The sequence below is a fragment of the Xyrauchen texanus genome, chromosome 6, assembly GCF_025860055.1.
Source record: "Xyrauchen texanus isolate HMW12.3.18 chromosome 6, RBS_HiC_50CHRs, whole genome shotgun sequence".
In the NCBI taxonomy this organism is placed as follows: domain Eukaryota; kingdom Metazoa; phylum Chordata; class Actinopteri; order Cypriniformes; family Catostomidae; genus Xyrauchen; species Xyrauchen texanus.
The window spans coordinates 8,862,593-8,881,034 of record NC_068281.1 but is presented as its reverse complement, the minus strand read 5'-3'; the positions used below and the strand labels follow the sequence as shown (position 1 = coordinate 8,881,034).

Sequence of the window (18,442 nt, the reverse complement as noted above, 5' to 3'; positions counted from 1 at the left end):
AGCAACATAAGTTAAGATGACCAACAAAGCTTAAGTTGCAAATTCACAGCAGTTCCATTTAATTTAAGATTCACTTTAGTGCAAGCCTGCATAGCACGTATCCCTTGAAAGGCACCCATATGTTGAAAACTCCTGTACTAATGCACACCTCATTCATGAACAGAGACCTCGCAAAAACTTCCCACAAATTTAGCTTGGCTAAGTTGACGAGGAAGTTGCATAGACAATGTTGTCTCCCTGGTTAGTGGCATTTACTGTATGTAAGATGCTCCATGTCTACAAAATCACTTTAATGTTACTTTCCTCAAGATTTATGCTTAAAATATTACAAATGTAATTTCATAATGATTTTATTTTATTCTTAAAATTTTTACTTTTATTCTTGTAATTTTTTTACTGTACTCCAAATATAAGGATGCAATTCTAATTACTTTTTTATGTGGCATCAAAACACCATCATAATTTTTCAACCTGCAATATTTAATTTAAACCAGTTTGATGTGAAAAACTCAACTACTACAAATACAGAGACTGTAAAGGTGAGCTGTGGTGCATGATGGAGCAAAACAAGTTTGTTTTGTGATCATTGGATGCTGTAAAATGCCTTGCCGTGCCATATGGCTCTGCCTGTTTTAAAACACTTTATCCTTTCCAGACCCTGGACCTGCTTGAAACTGATATTGCAGCGTCATGGCAACCAGTAGTAGTGACCAGAACAGATATTGTTATCTAATCACACCAGGTCACTCACAGGTAAATGTCAACCAACTCAAGCATACATGTCAAGAATACTGTGAATTAGACCATTCAAAGTCTCCAGTTTTTCTGGATTGAATTTCTCTGAAAAAATACAATCAATTGAAAAACGAACAGTTTATGATTAAAATATATCATCAATTACTCATACCCTCTTTTTGTTCCAACTCTGTATGACTTCCTTTTTCCTTGGAATGCAAAAGGTGATGTTAGACAGAATATTAGGAACTGGCAGCTTTACTCAGTATTCACATGCATTGTATGGAGAAAAAAAAGATGCAAATGTAACGGGAGCCAGCTGGGACATGTGTGCTGTGTGTGAAGGCTGTAGCCTTTAGCCTCCTCGTTAGCATGCATGCCTCCCATGGCACCTGACACCGGTTCAAATCCCACTCGGAGCAAGTCAAACAGTACTGGTTACAGAAAGAAAATGTTATTACCTGTTGTGTTCCAAGTAAAAAAAGAAAGTCATATGAGCTTGGAAAACATCTTTTGGATGTTTTTCTGTCTTCTCCATTTAAGATTAAGATTCAACTTTATTGTCATTGTGCAGAATACAGTTACAGAGCCAATGAAATGCTGTTGTTTTCACATATCCCAACTAAGATGGGGTCAGAGCGCAGGGTCAGCTATGAAACAGTGCCCCTGGAGCAGACAGTGTCAAAGGCCTTGCTCAAGGGCCCAACAGTGGTATCTTGATGGTGCTGGGGCTGGGGCTTGAACCTCAACCTTTAAGTCAGTAACCCAGAGCCTTAACCGCTGAGCCAATGGAATTTGACAGAAACTAGAGAAAAGAAACACTCACATCTGTGCAGGGTTTGCTGGAACTGAACAGAGGTCGGACTGCAGAGCAGATGCCGGAGATGTTTAGCATTGTACGGGTCGGTAGACTCTTAATGGCAACCAGCATCCCCTCCTGTCATAGAGAATTGGTCTTAAAGGAATATTTCTGGTTATTTTCAACTTAACTGTATGTACTACATGTTTGACATGCTGCCACCTTGCTACCATAGACAATAATTTTGACTCATCCTTAAATGTGTAAGCAACTGGGAAGTGTTAAAAGCAATTTCAGAGTTTTATTAGCAAAATTAAATAAATGTTACTTGTGTTGTAAAGTTGTCTAAAACCTTAATGTCCCTTTAAACGAAAACCACTAAGTTCTGGCAGCAATGGCAATTTCAAAGAACACATGAAGAAAAAAGTAGAATAGATCAAAGATAAAAGTATGAAAATAATCTACTGTATATATAAGCAAATCATTGTATTTGTTGCCCATGAATTATGGCCTGATGTAGTAAAACAATCAGTGCATATCACTGCATTTGATCTATATTGTCTGGCCTTTGAAGAACAGCCACTTTTAGAGGAGGTCATTAGAACCTTGATCTTGTTTATGTTGTGCTGTGTCATGTTGTTGCTGTTGTCAATGAGGAAGATGAGCTCTCTGCTGGCCTGCTGCAGCTCTGTTGGTTCTGATAGAAGGTCTGGGCTGAAATTAAGCATCAGGACAGGGTTCAGGAGCAGATCCTTATGGTAACGCCTTCGCACGAAGTCCAGCTGGGAGAAACACATACACACACGCACATGCAAGTTTAAAAATTGAGTAGCCACGGACAAAACCAGCAAAAAATTGCAAATGAGATTCTCAGATTAACTGAAAGTTTGGAAAAATATTAATAACAAAAAATGACTCGGAAGCAATGGAATTGTCTCAAATGAATAATTTTACCCTCTTCTCAGGTTCTGCCTCCTTACGGGCACAGCGAATGAAATCACGACGGGCACGGATCTGCTGCTCATATTCACTAAAGGTGAGCCGACCCCTCTCCAGGATGACCAGTGGGCTATGAGGCTCTGTTGGCAACAACATCTTGCAAGTGATTAAAGTGACAAAATGATGATTATGATTTACTTTGCTCAACATGGTTGTCTAGGGAAAAATAGGTAGACTAAAAAATGGTAATAAATGTGACTACTTACAGTAGTTACAACAAATTACTCTCTGTACCCTGAACTACATTGTCATCAGAATTAAACATGTGTCTAGTAGAGAATATGTATCTCTACTAATCTCTTATGTATCTATGGGAAGGATAACCATCTTTGAGGCCAGCAAAACTATTAAATCAGACACCTCATATTAAAGAAGGAGATGGAAAACTCATAGAAATCATTAATGAGAGAAACCCAATACTCAATATGGTGGTTGTAGGAAGTGCTGGCTTCCAGTTAAAAGAGCCAATCACCTTAAGTAAAGGCATTGCTTTTTTTTGGTTCCAGAATATGCATGCTCATTAACAAATGATGTAGACAAACCCAAACAACATACAGTCAGGTCCATAAATATTGGGACATCGACACAATTCTAATCTTTTTGGCTCTATACACCACCACAATGGATTTGAAATGAAACGAACAAGATGTGCTTTAACTGCAGACTTTCAGCTTTAATTTGAGGGTATTTACATCCAAATCAGGTGAACGGTGTAGGAATTACAACAGTTTGTATATGTGCCTCCCACTTTTTAAGGGACCAAAAGTAATGGGACAATTGGCTGCTCAGCTGTTCCATGGCCAGGTGTGTGTTATTCCCTCATTATCCCATTTACAAGGAGCAGATAAAAGGTCCAGAGTTCATTTCAAGTGTGCTATTGGGATTTGGAATCTGTTGCTGTCAACTCTCAATATGAGATCCAAAGAGCTTCACTATCAGTGAAGCAAGCCATCATTAGGCTGAAAAATCAAAACAAACCCATCAGAGAGAGAGCAAAAACATTAGGTGTGGCCAAATCAACTGTTTGGAACATTCTTAAAAAGAAAGAACGCACCGGTGAGCTCAGCAACACCAAAAGACCCGGAAGACCACGGAAAACAACTGTGGTGGATGACCGAAGAATTCTTTCCTTGGTGAAGAAAACACCCTTCACAACAGTTGGCCAGATCAAGAACACTCTCCAGGAGGTAGGTGTATGTGTGTCAAATTCAACAATCAAGAGAAGACTTCACCAGAGTAAATACAGAGGGTTCACCACAAGATGTAAACCATTGGTGAGCCTCAAAAACAGGAAAGCCAAATTAGAGTTTGCCAAACAACATCTAAAAAAGCCTTCACAGTTCTGGAACAACATCCTATGGACAGATGAGACAAAGATCAACTTGTACCAGATTGATGGGAAGAGAAGAGTATGGAGAAGGAAAGGAACTGCTCATGATCCAAAGCATACCACCTCATCAGTGAAGCATGGTGGTGGTAGTGTCATGGCGTGGGCATGTATGGCTGCCAATGGAATTGGTTCTCTTGTATTTATTGATGATGTGACTGCTGACAAAAGCAGCAGGATGAATTCTGAAGTGTTTCGGGCAATATTATCTGCTCATATTCAGCCAAATGCTTCAGAACTCATTGGACGGCACTTCACAGTACAGATGGACAATGACCCGAAGCATACTGCGAAAGCAACCAAAGAGTTTTTAAGGAAAGAAGTGGAATGTTATGCAATGGCCAAGTCAATCATCTGACCTGAATCCGATTGAGCATGCATTTCACTTGCTGAAGACAAAACTGAAGGAAAATGCCCCAAGAACAAGCAGGAACTGAAGACAGTTGCAGTAGAGGCCTGGCAGAGCATCACCAGGGATGAAACCCAGCGTCTGGTGATGTTTATGCGTTCCAGACTTCAGGCTGTAATTGACTGCAAAGGATTTGCAACCAAGTATTAAAAAGTGAAAGTTTGATTTATGATTGTTAATCTGTCCCATTACTTTTGGTCCCTTAAAAAGTGGGAGGCACATATACAAACTGTTGTAATTCCTACACTGTTCACCTGATTTGGATGTAAATACCCTCAAATTAAAGCTGAAAGTCTGCAGTTAAAGCACACTTTGTTCGTTTCATTTCATGGTGGTGTATAGAGCCAAAAAGATGTCGATGTCCCAATATTTATGGACCTGACTGTAGATTTTAGCTGTATTTGAATGGTTGTCATTGTTGTTACCATTTACCAATTGTGACTTGGCATGCTTCTTAACGTAAGCCAACAGTTTGTGGAATTTAGTTTTTTCTCCATTTATATAAATAGGAGCTATCCTTGCATGACAGGAAAATAAAGCTTTTAGGGCAAGTTACCAAGATCGCTGTTGAATGGACCGACATACCTTAAAATGATAAACCTTGTGCTGTGAAACTCTTGAGAGATTCACCATAACCCCATGCTGACCCTTTCCCTTGGAGGGGGTAGCAAATTTGACAAACTGTCTGACATCACCGCCACGAAGGGACACTGATTAAAGAGGCTAGGTGGTTAGCACGCATGCTCTAATAATTTGTTTTGAGGTGCTCATGTGGGTGACTCAAGTTTGAGTCTGCCTAATGTCTTGTCCTAATCCCAATCTTCCCCATCATTACAATAGTGGCTAAATAAATCAATTTAAAGCTGGTGATTAAACAGGTGAAATCCTACTCTCACCGCTCAGGTGTAGGATTATCTCCAGATGTCGGTCACATGGATGCTCCTCTGCCAGTGTGATGTAGGTTGCAGAAGCAGACTGGGCACTGGGGTCAGCATCCGCCCGTAGAGCATGTGTGGGGCTTTCCAGACCTGACGAGGGAGAGACATCATAGAGGTTACTGCTGGGGTTACAGAGTTTGTGCACATGACATTTCAGCACTGATTTGATTAGTTGCATAAAAAAACTATTATTGTGGTGGAAATCTTTGACATCTGAGCTTCAGGGGATGTAATGAAATTGATTCTGAAGTGATTGATGCTGATTATCTGGGTGGAGTAAGAATGATTTTTGTAAATTCATTAATTTTATGTGAATATAGATGCATAATAATGTTTAATGGAAAGTGTAGTCTTTGAATCTTAAAATAATGTTTTTGTCTTGAGTAAAACTTGAGTTTTTGTCTCCAAGATCAGTTCCACTAATTAAATTATTAAAACAAACAATATTTACAGGTGTATATGCAGCTCTCAATCTCAATTAAGAGATCCCGAAATGATCAGTTTCTCTGTATTTACTATTTATAGGTATGTGCTCTCTACCAATCTTTCACATTGCTGTCGGGTGACTTTATGCGACTCCTGGCGCAAACATTCAAGGAGCTCGGCTTTGTTTGATGGTTTGTGGCCATCCATCTTCCTCTTGATCACATTTCAGAGGTTTTCAATGGGGTTCAGATCTGGAGATTGGGCTGGCCATGACAGGGTCTTGATCTGGTGGTCCTCCATCCACACCTTGATTGACCTGGCTGTGTAGCATGGAGCATTGTCCTGCTGAAAAAAACAATCCTCAGAGTTCGGGAACATTGTCAGAGCCGAAGGAAGCAAGTGTTCTTCCAGGATATCCTTGTACATGGATACAAGGTGTATATATGGATTCATGCGTCCTCACAAAGACGAATCTGCCTCGCTGAACACCCCCAGATCATCACCGATCCTCCACCTGGTCGTCTAACAGTTAGACAAAGTTCCCCAACTCTGATGATTGTTTTTTCCAGATGGACAATTCTCCATGCCACACATGACCCTGCCATGGCCAGCCCAATCTCCAGACCTGAACCCCATTGAAAACCTCTGGAATGTGATCAAAATGAAGATGGATGGCCCAAACAATGCCGATCTGCTTGAATTTTTGTGCCAGGAGTGGCATAAAGTCACCCAACAGCAATGTGAATGACTGGTAGAGAGCATGCCAAGACGTATGAGCTGTATACAGTCTCTAAGCACTTTATTAGGAACAATATAGAACACATTTTGTTTTTGGCACCATTCTGAGTAAACACTAGAGACTGTTGTGTGTGAAAATCCCAGAAAATCAGCAGTTACAGAAATATTCAAACCAGCCCATCTGGCACCAACAATCATGTCACAGTCAAAATCACTGAGAGCACATTTTACCCCATTCTGATGGTTGATGTGAACATTAACTGAAGCTCCTGACCCATTTCTGCTTGATTTTATGCATTGCACTGCTGCCACACGATTGGCTGATTAGATAATCACACGAGTAAGTAGGTGTACAGGTCTTCCTTATAAAATGCTTATTGAGTCTATATATATATATATACAGTGAGGAAAATAAGTATTTGAACACCCTGCTATTTTGCAAGTTCTCCCACTTGGAAATCATGGAGGGGTCTGAAATTGTCATCGTAGGTGCATGTCCACTGTGAGAGACATAATCTAAAAAGAAAAATCCAGAAATCACAATGTATGATTTTTTATCTATTTATTTGTATGATACAGCTGCAAATAAGTATTTGAACACCTGTCTATCAGCTAGAATTCTGACCCTCAAAGACCTGTTAGTCTGCCTTTAAAATGTCCACCTCCACTCCATTTATTATCCTAAATTAGATGCACCTGTTTGAGGTCATAAAGACACCTGTCCACCCTATACAATCAGTAAGAATCCAACTACTAACATGGCCAAGACCAAAGAGCTGTCCAAAGACACTAGAGACAAAATTGTACACCTCCACAAGGCTGGAAAGGGCTACGGGGAAATTGCCAAGCAGCTTGGTGAAAAAAGGTCCACTGTTGGAGCAATCATTAGAAAATGGAAGAAGCTAAACATGACTGTCAATCTCCCTCGGACTGGGGCTCCATGCAAGATCTCACCTCGTGGGGTCTCAATGATCCTAAGAAAGGTGAGAAATCAGCCCAGAACTACACGGGAGGAGCTGGTCAATGACCTGAAAAGAGCTGGGACCACCGTTTCCAAGGTTACTGTTGGTAATACACTAAGACGTCATGGTTTGAAATCATGCATGGCACGGAAGGTTCCCCTGCTTAAACCAGCACATGTCAAGGCCCGTCTTAAGTTTGCCAATGACCATTTGGATGATCCAGAGGAGTCATGGGAGAAAGTCATGTGGTCAGATGAGACCAAAATAGAACTTTTTGGTCATAATTCCACTAACCGTGTTTGGAGGAAGAAGAATGATGAGTACCATCCCAAGAACACCATCCCTACTGTGAAGCATGGGGGTGGTAGCATCATGCTTTGGGGGTGTTTTTCTGCACATGGGACAGGGCGACTGCACTGTATTAAGGAGAGGATGACCGGGGCCATGTATTGCGAGATTTTGGGGAACAACCTCCTTCCCTCAGTTAGAACATTGAAGATGGGTCGAGGCTGGGTCTTCCAACATGACAATGACCCGAAGCACACAGCCAGGATAACCAAGAAGCATATCAAGGTTCTGGCGTGGCCTAGCCAGTCTCCAGACCTAAACCCAATAGAGAATTTTTGGAGGGAGCTCAAACTCCGTGTTTCTCAGCGACAGCCCAGAAACCTGACTGATCTAGAGAAGATCTGTGTGGAGGAGTGGGCCAAAATCCCTCCTGCAGTGTGTGCAAACCTGGTGAAAAACTACAGGAAACGTTTGACCTCTGTAATTGCAAACAAAGGCTACTGTACCAAATATTAACATTGATTTTCTCAGGTGTTCAAATACTTATTTGCAGCTGTATCATACAAATAAATAGTTAAAAAAATCATACATTGTGATTTCTGGATTTTTTTTTTAGATTATGTCTCTCACAGTGGACATGCACCTACGATGACAATTTCAGACCCCTCCATGATTTCTAAGTGGGAGAACTTGCAAAATAGCAGGGTGTTCAAATACTTATTTTCCTCACTGTATATATATATATATATATATATACGTATACAGATATATTATTTTGGATCATCCCATACTTTTCTGTGCAGTACCAACATATCTGAAGTGCCCTGCTTAGTTTCTGTTAAAGTCCAGACATTTGAAACAGAGCAGCCACTTTCCTTGAGAACAGAACAGCGTCACTGTGATTTAGGACTCTCTAGCACCCTTCCTCCATCTCTTTTCTCCATTCTAGTGGCCCGGAGCCTGATCCATACACTCTCTACCTCACAGACATGCTTTGGCTCTGTTTGGCAGGCTCAATGATATCTATCTAATCACTGATAGTCATGCCAAGTTTTAGTCTAACTAAATTATTACAGAGCAGAGACTGGACCTGCATGAATTTAAAATTGCTCTCTAAAGCCAAACAGGAGAAAAGGGGCTCATGATTTCTTGTCTACGTGACTTTAGCAGACAGATAGGAACATTTTGGAGCCCACCTTACCTGTAGTCCTTCAGAAAGTTCAAGACCTTTCCGAAAATAATATGCTTTCTAATTACAATACATCTGACTGTAATTATAATGGTGACCTAAATAAATAAATGAAAATTCTGCCATTATTTACACACCTTCGTGACTTTCTCTTTTGTTAGTGTTAGGGACTGTTAGGGACTGAGAGCCTGTCACCATTCACTGTCACTGTATGGAAAATGTATGCACTGAAAGTGAATGGTGACTGAGGCTAACATTCTGCCTAACATCTCTTTTTGTGTTTCACAGAAGAAAGTCATATGTGTTTGGAACAACATGAGGGTGAGAAAGTGATGAATTAATTTTCATTTTTGGCTGAATCGTCTCTTTAAATTACAAATAATGTAATTTTGGTTTGAATGAATTAGACAATGTTACCGGCAAGCAGACAGGCTCCTCTGACCAGAAGCTGGAAGCTAAGCTGGTAAGGCGAAAGGTTCATGGCAGAACTGGTGAGCAGAGCATGAGCACACTGCAGCCCAACTCCTAGCACCCTCTCCTGCTTCCCTGACACACTGCCAAAGCACGTAGTTGGGCTGAAGGAGAGACATGAGATGGGATTTTTGGAAGGTCAAACGCACAATTTTCGCAATTTATTATTCACATTGTGCAAATTTAATTGTCAATGAAATAGTGTTGGGTGTATTAATAGTAGTGTTTGCCAAGACAATTTTCAATCACAATCTGATTATTATATGAAGTATTGAACATGAATGATACCTCAATTTGTGTGACTTTTTGAAGAGAGATTTGCTATCACTTTACAAGGCAAATTAAAGTAAGATCTTTGTTCGGCGGATGATTAAACAGCTGGGTTAATAAAAAGTGTGCAGACTGTATGTTCAGGGCCATATCTCGGCACCAGAATATTATAGAAACATGGGATTTTTACCGCATTTTCTTCATAAAATGTTACTTGTGCTGTTTTTTGAAGCCTAACACATGTTTCACGAATGTAAAAACAATTCTTGATAATATTAATACAAATAATAACAAAATGTATAACTTTACCTATTCTCCTCTGATTTCCCCACATTTTCACTTTTGCTTGGTTGAAGCCGAGCTCTGACTATAGGTGTGAGCACTGTGGGATAGACCAGGCGGATTGCACCATTTTCAAGGGTAGGGAGTTCAAGGGTGGTACTGATGACAATGGACACAATTTCTAGAGGTCCAATCTGGCCTGTGCTCACAATGAAGGTGTTCCTCTCCAGGTCCTCATCCAGCAATAGATGACCTTAAACAGGAAACGGAAGCAAGACACAACAATCTGAAATGAAACATGTTCTCAAAAAAATGTAAATAGGATGTTGGGAAATTTGGTTTTGGGGTACAATCCAGCATCCCGCTTTTTGTTGCGAGACAAACAATTATTGATTTTGTGCTTCAGAATTTTCACAAAGACAGCAGGCCTGCCCTGAAACAGGAAACTAATTTGAGATATAGTTGGGTTCAAAAGTCTGAGTCCACATTGAAAATCTGTCATTCAAAATGTAATTTAAATCTTGAAATAAACAAAGTTTAAGGACTGCGAAATGTTTAAAACAAATAAATATTTTTACTGAAATTGAATGCAAAATAGTTAAGACTCTGCACTATATACAGTAGGTAACTATGCAAATTTGTCACATTGACCATTACAAAAGGTCCGACTTCCTTACTTCCATTGAAGCACACAAAATGCTCTTTGGCTCTTTTAACATTCTCACATCATGCTGGGATAAGATGGATCATCAGGTTTTTGCAAAACCTGTTGAGACCATACAAGCTAGATGTATGTATGTATGTATGCTGTCATTAAAGCAAAAGAGGAACAAACCAAATGCTAATTAAGTATACATATCACAAAATGTAAATATTTAAATCAAAATGATAGTTCACCCAAAATTGAAAATTCTCTAATCATTTACTCACCCTCATACCATCCCAGATGTATGACTTTCTTCTGCTGAACACAAACAAAGATTTTCAGAAGAATATTTCAGCTCTGTAGTTCCATACAATGAAAGTGAATGATAATCAGACCTTTGTAGCTCCAAAACTCCAGTAGTCAAATCCATTATCTTCTGAAACGATTTAATATGTATGTGTGAGAAACAGCTCAAAATGTAAGTCTTTTTTTTTTTATCTACACTTTTACATCTGGAAGTGAAAGTTCAAGTGAATATTTGGCATAAAAAAGGACCCACACCTGGACTAAAACACTGGAGTCAAATAATTTTACATTGGAAAAATGTGCAAAATAGAAGCATTTTTACTAGTGGACTCAGACTTCTGAACATGACTGCATCTGTATATTAATGTAAGGATCACCTACAACAGGCACAGAGCCAAAACAGCTCTCCATAATAATGAACGCTGCTCGTACATTTCAAGGTGGACAAGCACAAAGAGCAGAGAACACAAGATTTACAAGAACAGGAAATACACCATTGTAGTGTGTGCTAGTGAACAGTGACAAAAGCCTGTGACAATTCCAAGCAAATACTGGAAAGAGTTGATTTTAGGAGGCTGATATAGAATAAGTGCTTTAAGACTACTCCAGTGGTGGGGAGATGGCATGTCTCGCAAACCTTAACCGGATTGTACTGATTACTGTTCAATAACCGCCATAGTGATTTAGTGACTGTGGGTAAGTGTGTGTGTTTTCGGATGGGGTGAGGGAGGAGAGGATGCTGTTGTAATTTTTTGACATGAGATATTTCAGCAACCATCATCTTAATGAAATGGACCAGTGTTGAAGAGCACACCATGCAAGTGTTGCTCAGAGGTTGTTCTTTTAAAGCACATGAGACTTAATTTCAGTTATGTTATATTCATGTATGAACTGTCACAGATGTTTCTCCTAAAATTCCTTAGAAGAAATAAAAATAGACACAAATGAGACAAATGATCACACACAGTAAGAGTATAGAGCTACATGCGGACAGCATAGCTCTGATCATTTAGTCTTGGAAGAATTTAATGAGAAATGTTTGAGTTCGTATTGAGTTCTATGACTTTTGATTGCAAAATTGAGCATCTTTGAACGTCTCAGTTGAAACATTGATGAGATTGTGTGAGCCAGTGGGACACAAATGTAAGTACTGTACATGTCTGTGTGTATGAGACATCTCACCATTGGAGCACTGTATCTCAAGACCTGTTCCTCCACAGCAGCCCCACTCCTTGCTGTGGCCACACTGGGTATGCAGAGCTGATCCTGGAAGGCAGTCCAAACAGCAGTCTTCCAACTTCCCACGGCTCTGGAGTTCCACGCTGACCAGTCTGCCGGATACCACTGCCTCAAAACCCACCACGACCTCTTTCTCGCTCAGAGGGTACACAAACACACCTGAGCAGGTAAGGAACAAAGAAAGACGGATTGGTGGTTACTGAGTTTTGCCTTTGCATAGCTGTATGCTGGTCCACCAGCATAAGCCAGCAAAGAAATTAATTCTGCTCAAAGCTGGACTTTTGAGCAGGTGTGTGATTATTTGAGTGTGTTTCGGTGCATGTGTATGTTTAAGTGCATCGCTTACCCTCCACTGGTTCATGGTCAGTATTCACATATGTTAGATGAGCAGTAATGCCCAGAGAGCAGCCGTTGGCACAGGAAGTGATGCTCGATGTCTTCAGCAACAGCGGTGCCCATGTGGTGCGATTTTTTAATCCTGGCATTGTCCTCAAGAGAACATTATTATCATTATGAGCTAATTATCTGTCAACCTTCAATCAGTGGATGTTAGATAGAAGCTCCCCTAGGAATATTAAGAATATTAATAATTACCAAACATAATTTCAGAATCAGCGTCAGTCACTACTGGCTTTCATAGAAAGTCCACAGAAAAAAGCAAGTTGTACATGTTTGAAACGACACGAGGGTGAGAAAATTATAACAGAATTCTCATTTTTAGGTGAACTATCCCTTTAAATAGGAGATAATGGGCTAGTACAAAATGGACAAGTATACAATTTCTTAGCTATTCTTAAACAACATGTAAATGAAGGCAGATTTCCTTTCAGATTATTTGCTTCAGCAACCGTGAAACATTTAAAGGGCTAACACAGACTCTAATTTACACTTCTGGATGTTCCCACCGTTTGTGCTACCTGGCAACAGGCGGCACTCATCCTGTCACAGTGGAAATGTACGTGTCAAACATTAACAGACAGGTCAACAGTACACCAGCATATGCATACAAACTCCAGCAGCAAGCGTAATGCTCAAGAAAACAGTCTGTTGTCTCCACAGAGGTACAGCTGCTAATGTTTTAGTGGAGGTTGGTAGATTAAGGGGAAAGGATCAAATTCACTTCATATTCCTGTAGCTTAACTAAAAGCAAGTTGCAAGTTGATTTCTGGATAATGCACAAATTAACAAAATATATTGGTTTTTTTTTTTGGCTTTGAATAAAATGCATAAATAAAATGAACTTTAATCCCTAATATCAAAGTAAATGACACATAAGTGCAGTAGGCTACTATAATTACTATAATAGGTTCCAATATTTTTACATTTAGTGACCGATAAAATGGGGGGAAATGTATATGGGTAATGTTTAATTCACATGTACTCTATGAAACACTTGTAAATGAGGATCTCACAAGGTCTCTCAGGGGCTCCTTGAACAGAGTGCCCAGATACCGAGACTTACTGTGCCATAATTAAACGTCAAGCATACAAAATCACCACATTAGTGAGTAAATTGCTTTTATTAGGATTGACTTGCTGACTTTGAATTCAATATATTAAAAATATCCCAAACTATATTAGTTGTGTTAAACACATTTAAATTAAATTTAGTTGAAAACAGATACATTTTTTTACAGAGGAAAAAATATATATTTGTGTCATGCTTTCAACGATGTAATGCTTTTCATTGTCATAAGATTGGTAAGCACTGGGCACATTGCAAAAAATTGATAAAATAAACATATAGGGCTGATGGCCCAACTGCTCATACTTGTAATGCTGTACTATTCTCACTTCTTTATTTAGCCTATATAGCACAAATGGAATCTGAATTGCTTTCTGAACACTTGACAGACGTTTTAATCTTGACCAGCTCAACTTTGTATTGATTTAAAGGTTTAAATGAATTTTTTGATTGAAGTAGATTTAAAATCACAATTAAGATATGAGAGAAAATATTACCATGATGTCAGGTGATAGTTGAAAGTGGTGTGAACCATTCAGTTCAGTGTTATTTATGTTGCCTAAAGCCTAATTATAATATAATTCTCAACTATCATTTGTATACATGCACTTATTATTTTAGCATGTACATTTCAGAACATTAGAGACCGCAAGATTCATAATATATATATATCGAAATAATACATACTGCTGTGGGATGTTTGAAAGCGGATAGAATAATACACTTGATGCGCATTTCGGGTTGTCACTTACTTGATGTGCTGCTCCCTGATTTTTGGCCGGTTCGCTGTGATTCGGACGATGACGTGTTGCAGGTCTCTCTCCTCGCTTGTCTCAAACTCTCCATCACTCTCTGGGCGGAGGAAAGCGCGCGAGTCGCCTCTCTACAGTGTGCATTTACGCACGCGCAAGCGCGCTCATCTTGCCAAAAACGTTTTTCATATGTTTGCACATTTGTTTGTACACGAATTATATAAAACTTAAAACTTATTCATCAGTAAAAAGAGATATTGAACACAGTAGCTATCGCTTTTTTACATGTTAGCCTTCTGTGTCTGCTATAAATAAGTGCAGAGTGTACGTAGCGTACTGTATATATTTACCACAGATTTTATGACGTTTCTATTATTTTTTTTATTATTATTTATTTTGACAGGGGTTCAATTTTAATAAAAACACCAGAATGAGTGTTTTAAAAATTATTTAAAAAATTAAAAACGGCTTGTGTACAGTGCTGCCGTTTGCTAGAAAGAGTTGTTAACTTCAGTGACGACATGACGACATGATTTTACCATGAACAATTAGGCTACATTAAACAAGCTAATACTAGTAATAGTTACACGATTCGTTGGTGCATTGGTCTGAATTACGGAATTTGGTATAAAATGACCTTAAAGACAAGCTATTCTTTTTTTAATCGAATGAGATGGGCTATCAATTAACAACACAGTTACACTCTCTCTTTTGATTATGGATTCATATCTAACGTTACTTAGTATGTTCAGCGCCATGGACAGCTCTGTAGATTTATTTACACAATGTTGCCTATATATAGTTTTGAATTTGTCATGGGCCTCCCTGGACCTTTGGGCCCTTAGAATTGTTACCACCTTTCACCCCACTAGCTATGCCCTGCCTGTCTGGCAGCACAGTCGAGGCTCCAAGACACACTTTTAGCACAAGATCTTCTTTTTCGTAATGTCATTACAGTAAGATCTACCATGCATAATTAAATATACATTGTAGGCAGTGTCGTTTCGATACATTGCTGGGTTAAAAAATAACCCAACCTTAACCCCACCACTGGGTAAATATGGGACAGAACATGCGCTGGGTTGGTTTGACCCAAGTGCTGGGTTTTACCATTTAACCCAGAATGCTGCACTGTTCATTTGACCCAACCAAAGTAAAATTAACTCTAATGCTGGGTTAAAATTACACATACAATGATTTTTTTTTCCTGACTCATTGCCTTGCTACTTTTATATTCAATATATTATATATTAATTATTGTTGTGTTCTTTATAATCATTTCCCGTAATCATACAAATACACACTATACAAAAAGAGGCCACTGCAAATGTGTATTTAATGATTTTAACTTTTTTTTGTTGCCAAAATGAATCATGCATGAATACAATACCCCTCCCCACCCCACATAAACACCAGTTTATAGAACAGCTTCTTAAAAAAATTATCTCATCAACAGTACATTATAGCACAACATACAGCACATAACTATATACAAAAATTACTTTTAAATAACCTTTTAAAATAATCTCTTTAAACACTCTTTTACACTTTATTTTTTACACACACCCTAAATGTGGGCTGAACAAACTGTTGTTATCAAAAACTTAACAGATGAGGACTCATGTCCATCAATACGGTAAACACCGTGCTGCAGAAACTTCCAGGTGGTCAGGAACTGCTTGGTTTAATTAATGTCAAAGACAAAAAAAGTCTTGAAACACAGGTCCACAGCTCCAGGCAAAGACTCCTCTTCAATGGTGTGGCCTGAAATAATGGTGAAGGCTTGGCACGTCGTTGTCTCATCCCCCAAGCACACAATGTGTGGAAACGGTTGATTGGCCTCTGCGTTTTCTAAGGACTCAGTCATGTCGGTCCCCACCTGTTAAATACACATCAGTCACTTAGTGTTGCAATATAACCGACATTTAAGTTATCAAGCTTATTTTGTGGAAGTATCAAAATACAAAAAAAGATCACCAAAACATTTATTGTATACAATGTATGAACAATGTTGCAAAATATGACTAAATGCAAATATGTGAAAGGCAAACAAATTACATTTGTATTCAAACTCAGTCTTTGCAAACTAAATGTAAAATGTCATTTGAAATAGTAGTTTGGACTTGTTAATATTACTTTAATATTGATATTCTCATTAACATTAAATCACACAAACCCACACAGTGTTAAGTGAATAAATGTCATTGTTTGGAAGCTCCTATAAATACACAGGAGTGCTAATTAAAAAGACTCGATAAAACACCAGACCAATTTAGCCAATAACTTCAGTCATGCCCCTGTGTTTACACTGAACTGAGAATGAAAGAACTGAACCATGAAAGCAAAGATGGATCCAAGCGTGAAAAAAGCCTGATTGAGTTACATATTCAAAACAAGACAACTGATTTCAGTTGTCTTGTTTCTCCTTTAGATTTTATTCTTTGGTAAGTTTTTTAGTTGTTGTTTTAAGTTATAAATGTGTTCTGTTTTCTCATTTATATTCTTTTCTCTCATTTACAGGTTTGGTTACAGGTCACGGTTTATTATTTTTTGCTTTCAAACATCCATCCATCCATTATCTATACCCACTATATCCTGTACTGTAGATAAAGACAGGTCACAGGGGCCTATCCCAGCTGACATTAGGGGGGTACACCCTGGACCGGTCACCAGCTCACACTCACACCTACGGACAACTTAGAATCACCATTTCACCTAACATTCATGTCTTTGGACACCAGGGATTCTTCGAAGCACCAGGGAGAACATACAAACTCCACGCAGAAAGACCCCAGCCTACCATCAGGTTCAAACCCAGAACCTTCTAGCTATGAGGTGACAGTGCTAACCATTGCACCTCTGTGCCGCCCTGGTTTCAAACAATCTGGACCTAAATTACCTTCATAGTTATCAAGCATATCAAGTAGTACAAACATCCACCCTTATTGAAGTACAAAAACTAAAGTAAAACTTACAGGTTGCATTTCAGTAAATTATTTCTGGGACTCCTTAGTGGTGGGTCTGAAGATTTTTTCTGCAGTCTTGTAGATTGATGGCAGGAGGAGATTTGGCAAAACCTTCAGCACTGTCTTAATTTTAGCAACTACAATTTGAGCATAATAAGTAGTGTTGTATTAACATTTAAATAGTATACTATATAATAATTGATATTTCTGAAGAAGTGTTTTTTACTTTTCTGCCCTGGTGTTGATTGGTAACTACAGTTAGGTCCATAAGTATTAGCGACACAATTTTCATAATTTGCCTCTGTACACCACCACATTGGATTTGAAATGAAACAATCAATATGTGATTGAAGTGTAGACTTTCAGCTTTAATTCAAGGGGTTTAACAAAAATGAATAAACCAGCAGCAGGTTCAAAGTAACCCAACCAGCTATTCAGCTGGAAATGAACCCCTTACAACCCCTTTGACCCAGCATGATCAACCCAAATGTGTGTTTACAGTACCCCAAACAACCCAAAATTATGACCAAGCATAATCAACCAAACAACGTGTTTACAGAAACAACCCAGCACTTTTCTGAATGTACCAACATTTCAATAGTTGGAACCAAGGCCAGTGAAATTTGATGATTCTCAATGCCAAAACTAATACTGACTAATTTGTTAATTTGGTAAACATTATTTCAAGTTCTCAAGTCATTTTTCAAGACAACACTATAACTTTTGCTGGGTTATTTGTTTTTAACCCATGCTGGGTTGAGTCTGCTGGATCATTTTGTTGGGTTATTTTCACAGTGTTGGGTAGTTTTTAACTTGCTGGGCTAATGGCTGGTTCATTGTCACTAACAGTAAATTTCACTACAGCCAACCCAATCTGCTGTGTCAAAATAACCCATTGCTGGTTTATCTGTACAAAACTGGATAAAGCCAGTTTTTCAACTGTAATTTTTGCCTCCTGTCCTGATAAAACGTCCTCAAGGGAATCTTCCTTCGTTTGTATTCACTTGTATTCCTGTCAGTCATTGCTGTACAGAAAGGAACAACTTCTGTTGCCTCACATGATCCTTTTTTTTATGTATCATCTATGAGGTAAAGTCAAGTCAAGTCAAGTGTTTTTATTGTCGTTCAACCATATACAGTTAGTACAGTACACAGTGAAACGAGACATCATTCCT

The 18,442-nt window shown here is 38.8% G+C and overlaps 2 protein-coding genes across 2 annotated transcripts in view; both read right to left on the bottom strand.

The window, feature by feature from the left end:
• LOC127645515 (von Willebrand factor A domain-containing protein 5B2-like) overlaps positions 1-14,329 on the bottom strand; it is a 31,282-nt gene extending 16,953 nt beyond the window's left edge. The window contains exons 1-9 of the mRNA XM_052129160.1: positions 14,302-14,329; positions 12,431-12,573; positions 12,028-12,243; positions 9,921-10,146; positions 9,288-9,445; positions 5,226-5,357; positions 2,489-2,613; positions 2,140-2,316; positions 1,562-1,672 (exon numbers count right to left, since the gene is read on the bottom strand). Coding sequence (XP_051985120.1) covers positions 1,562-1,672; positions 2,140-2,316; positions 2,489-2,613; positions 5,226-5,357; positions 9,288-9,445; positions 9,921-10,146; positions 12,028-12,243; positions 12,431-12,569 — 1,284 coding nt within the window. The 5' untranslated portion in view covers positions 12,570-12,573; positions 14,302-14,329. The remainder of the gene's footprint in view (positions 1-1,561; positions 1,673-2,139; positions 2,317-2,488; positions 2,614-5,225; positions 5,358-9,287; positions 9,446-9,920; positions 10,147-12,027; positions 12,244-12,430; positions 12,574-14,301) is intronic.
• capn10 (calpain 10) overlaps positions 1-18,442 on the bottom strand; it is a 139,720-nt gene that overhangs the window by 74,038 nt on the left and 47,240 nt on the right. The gene's annotated exons all lie outside the window — the stretch shown is intronic.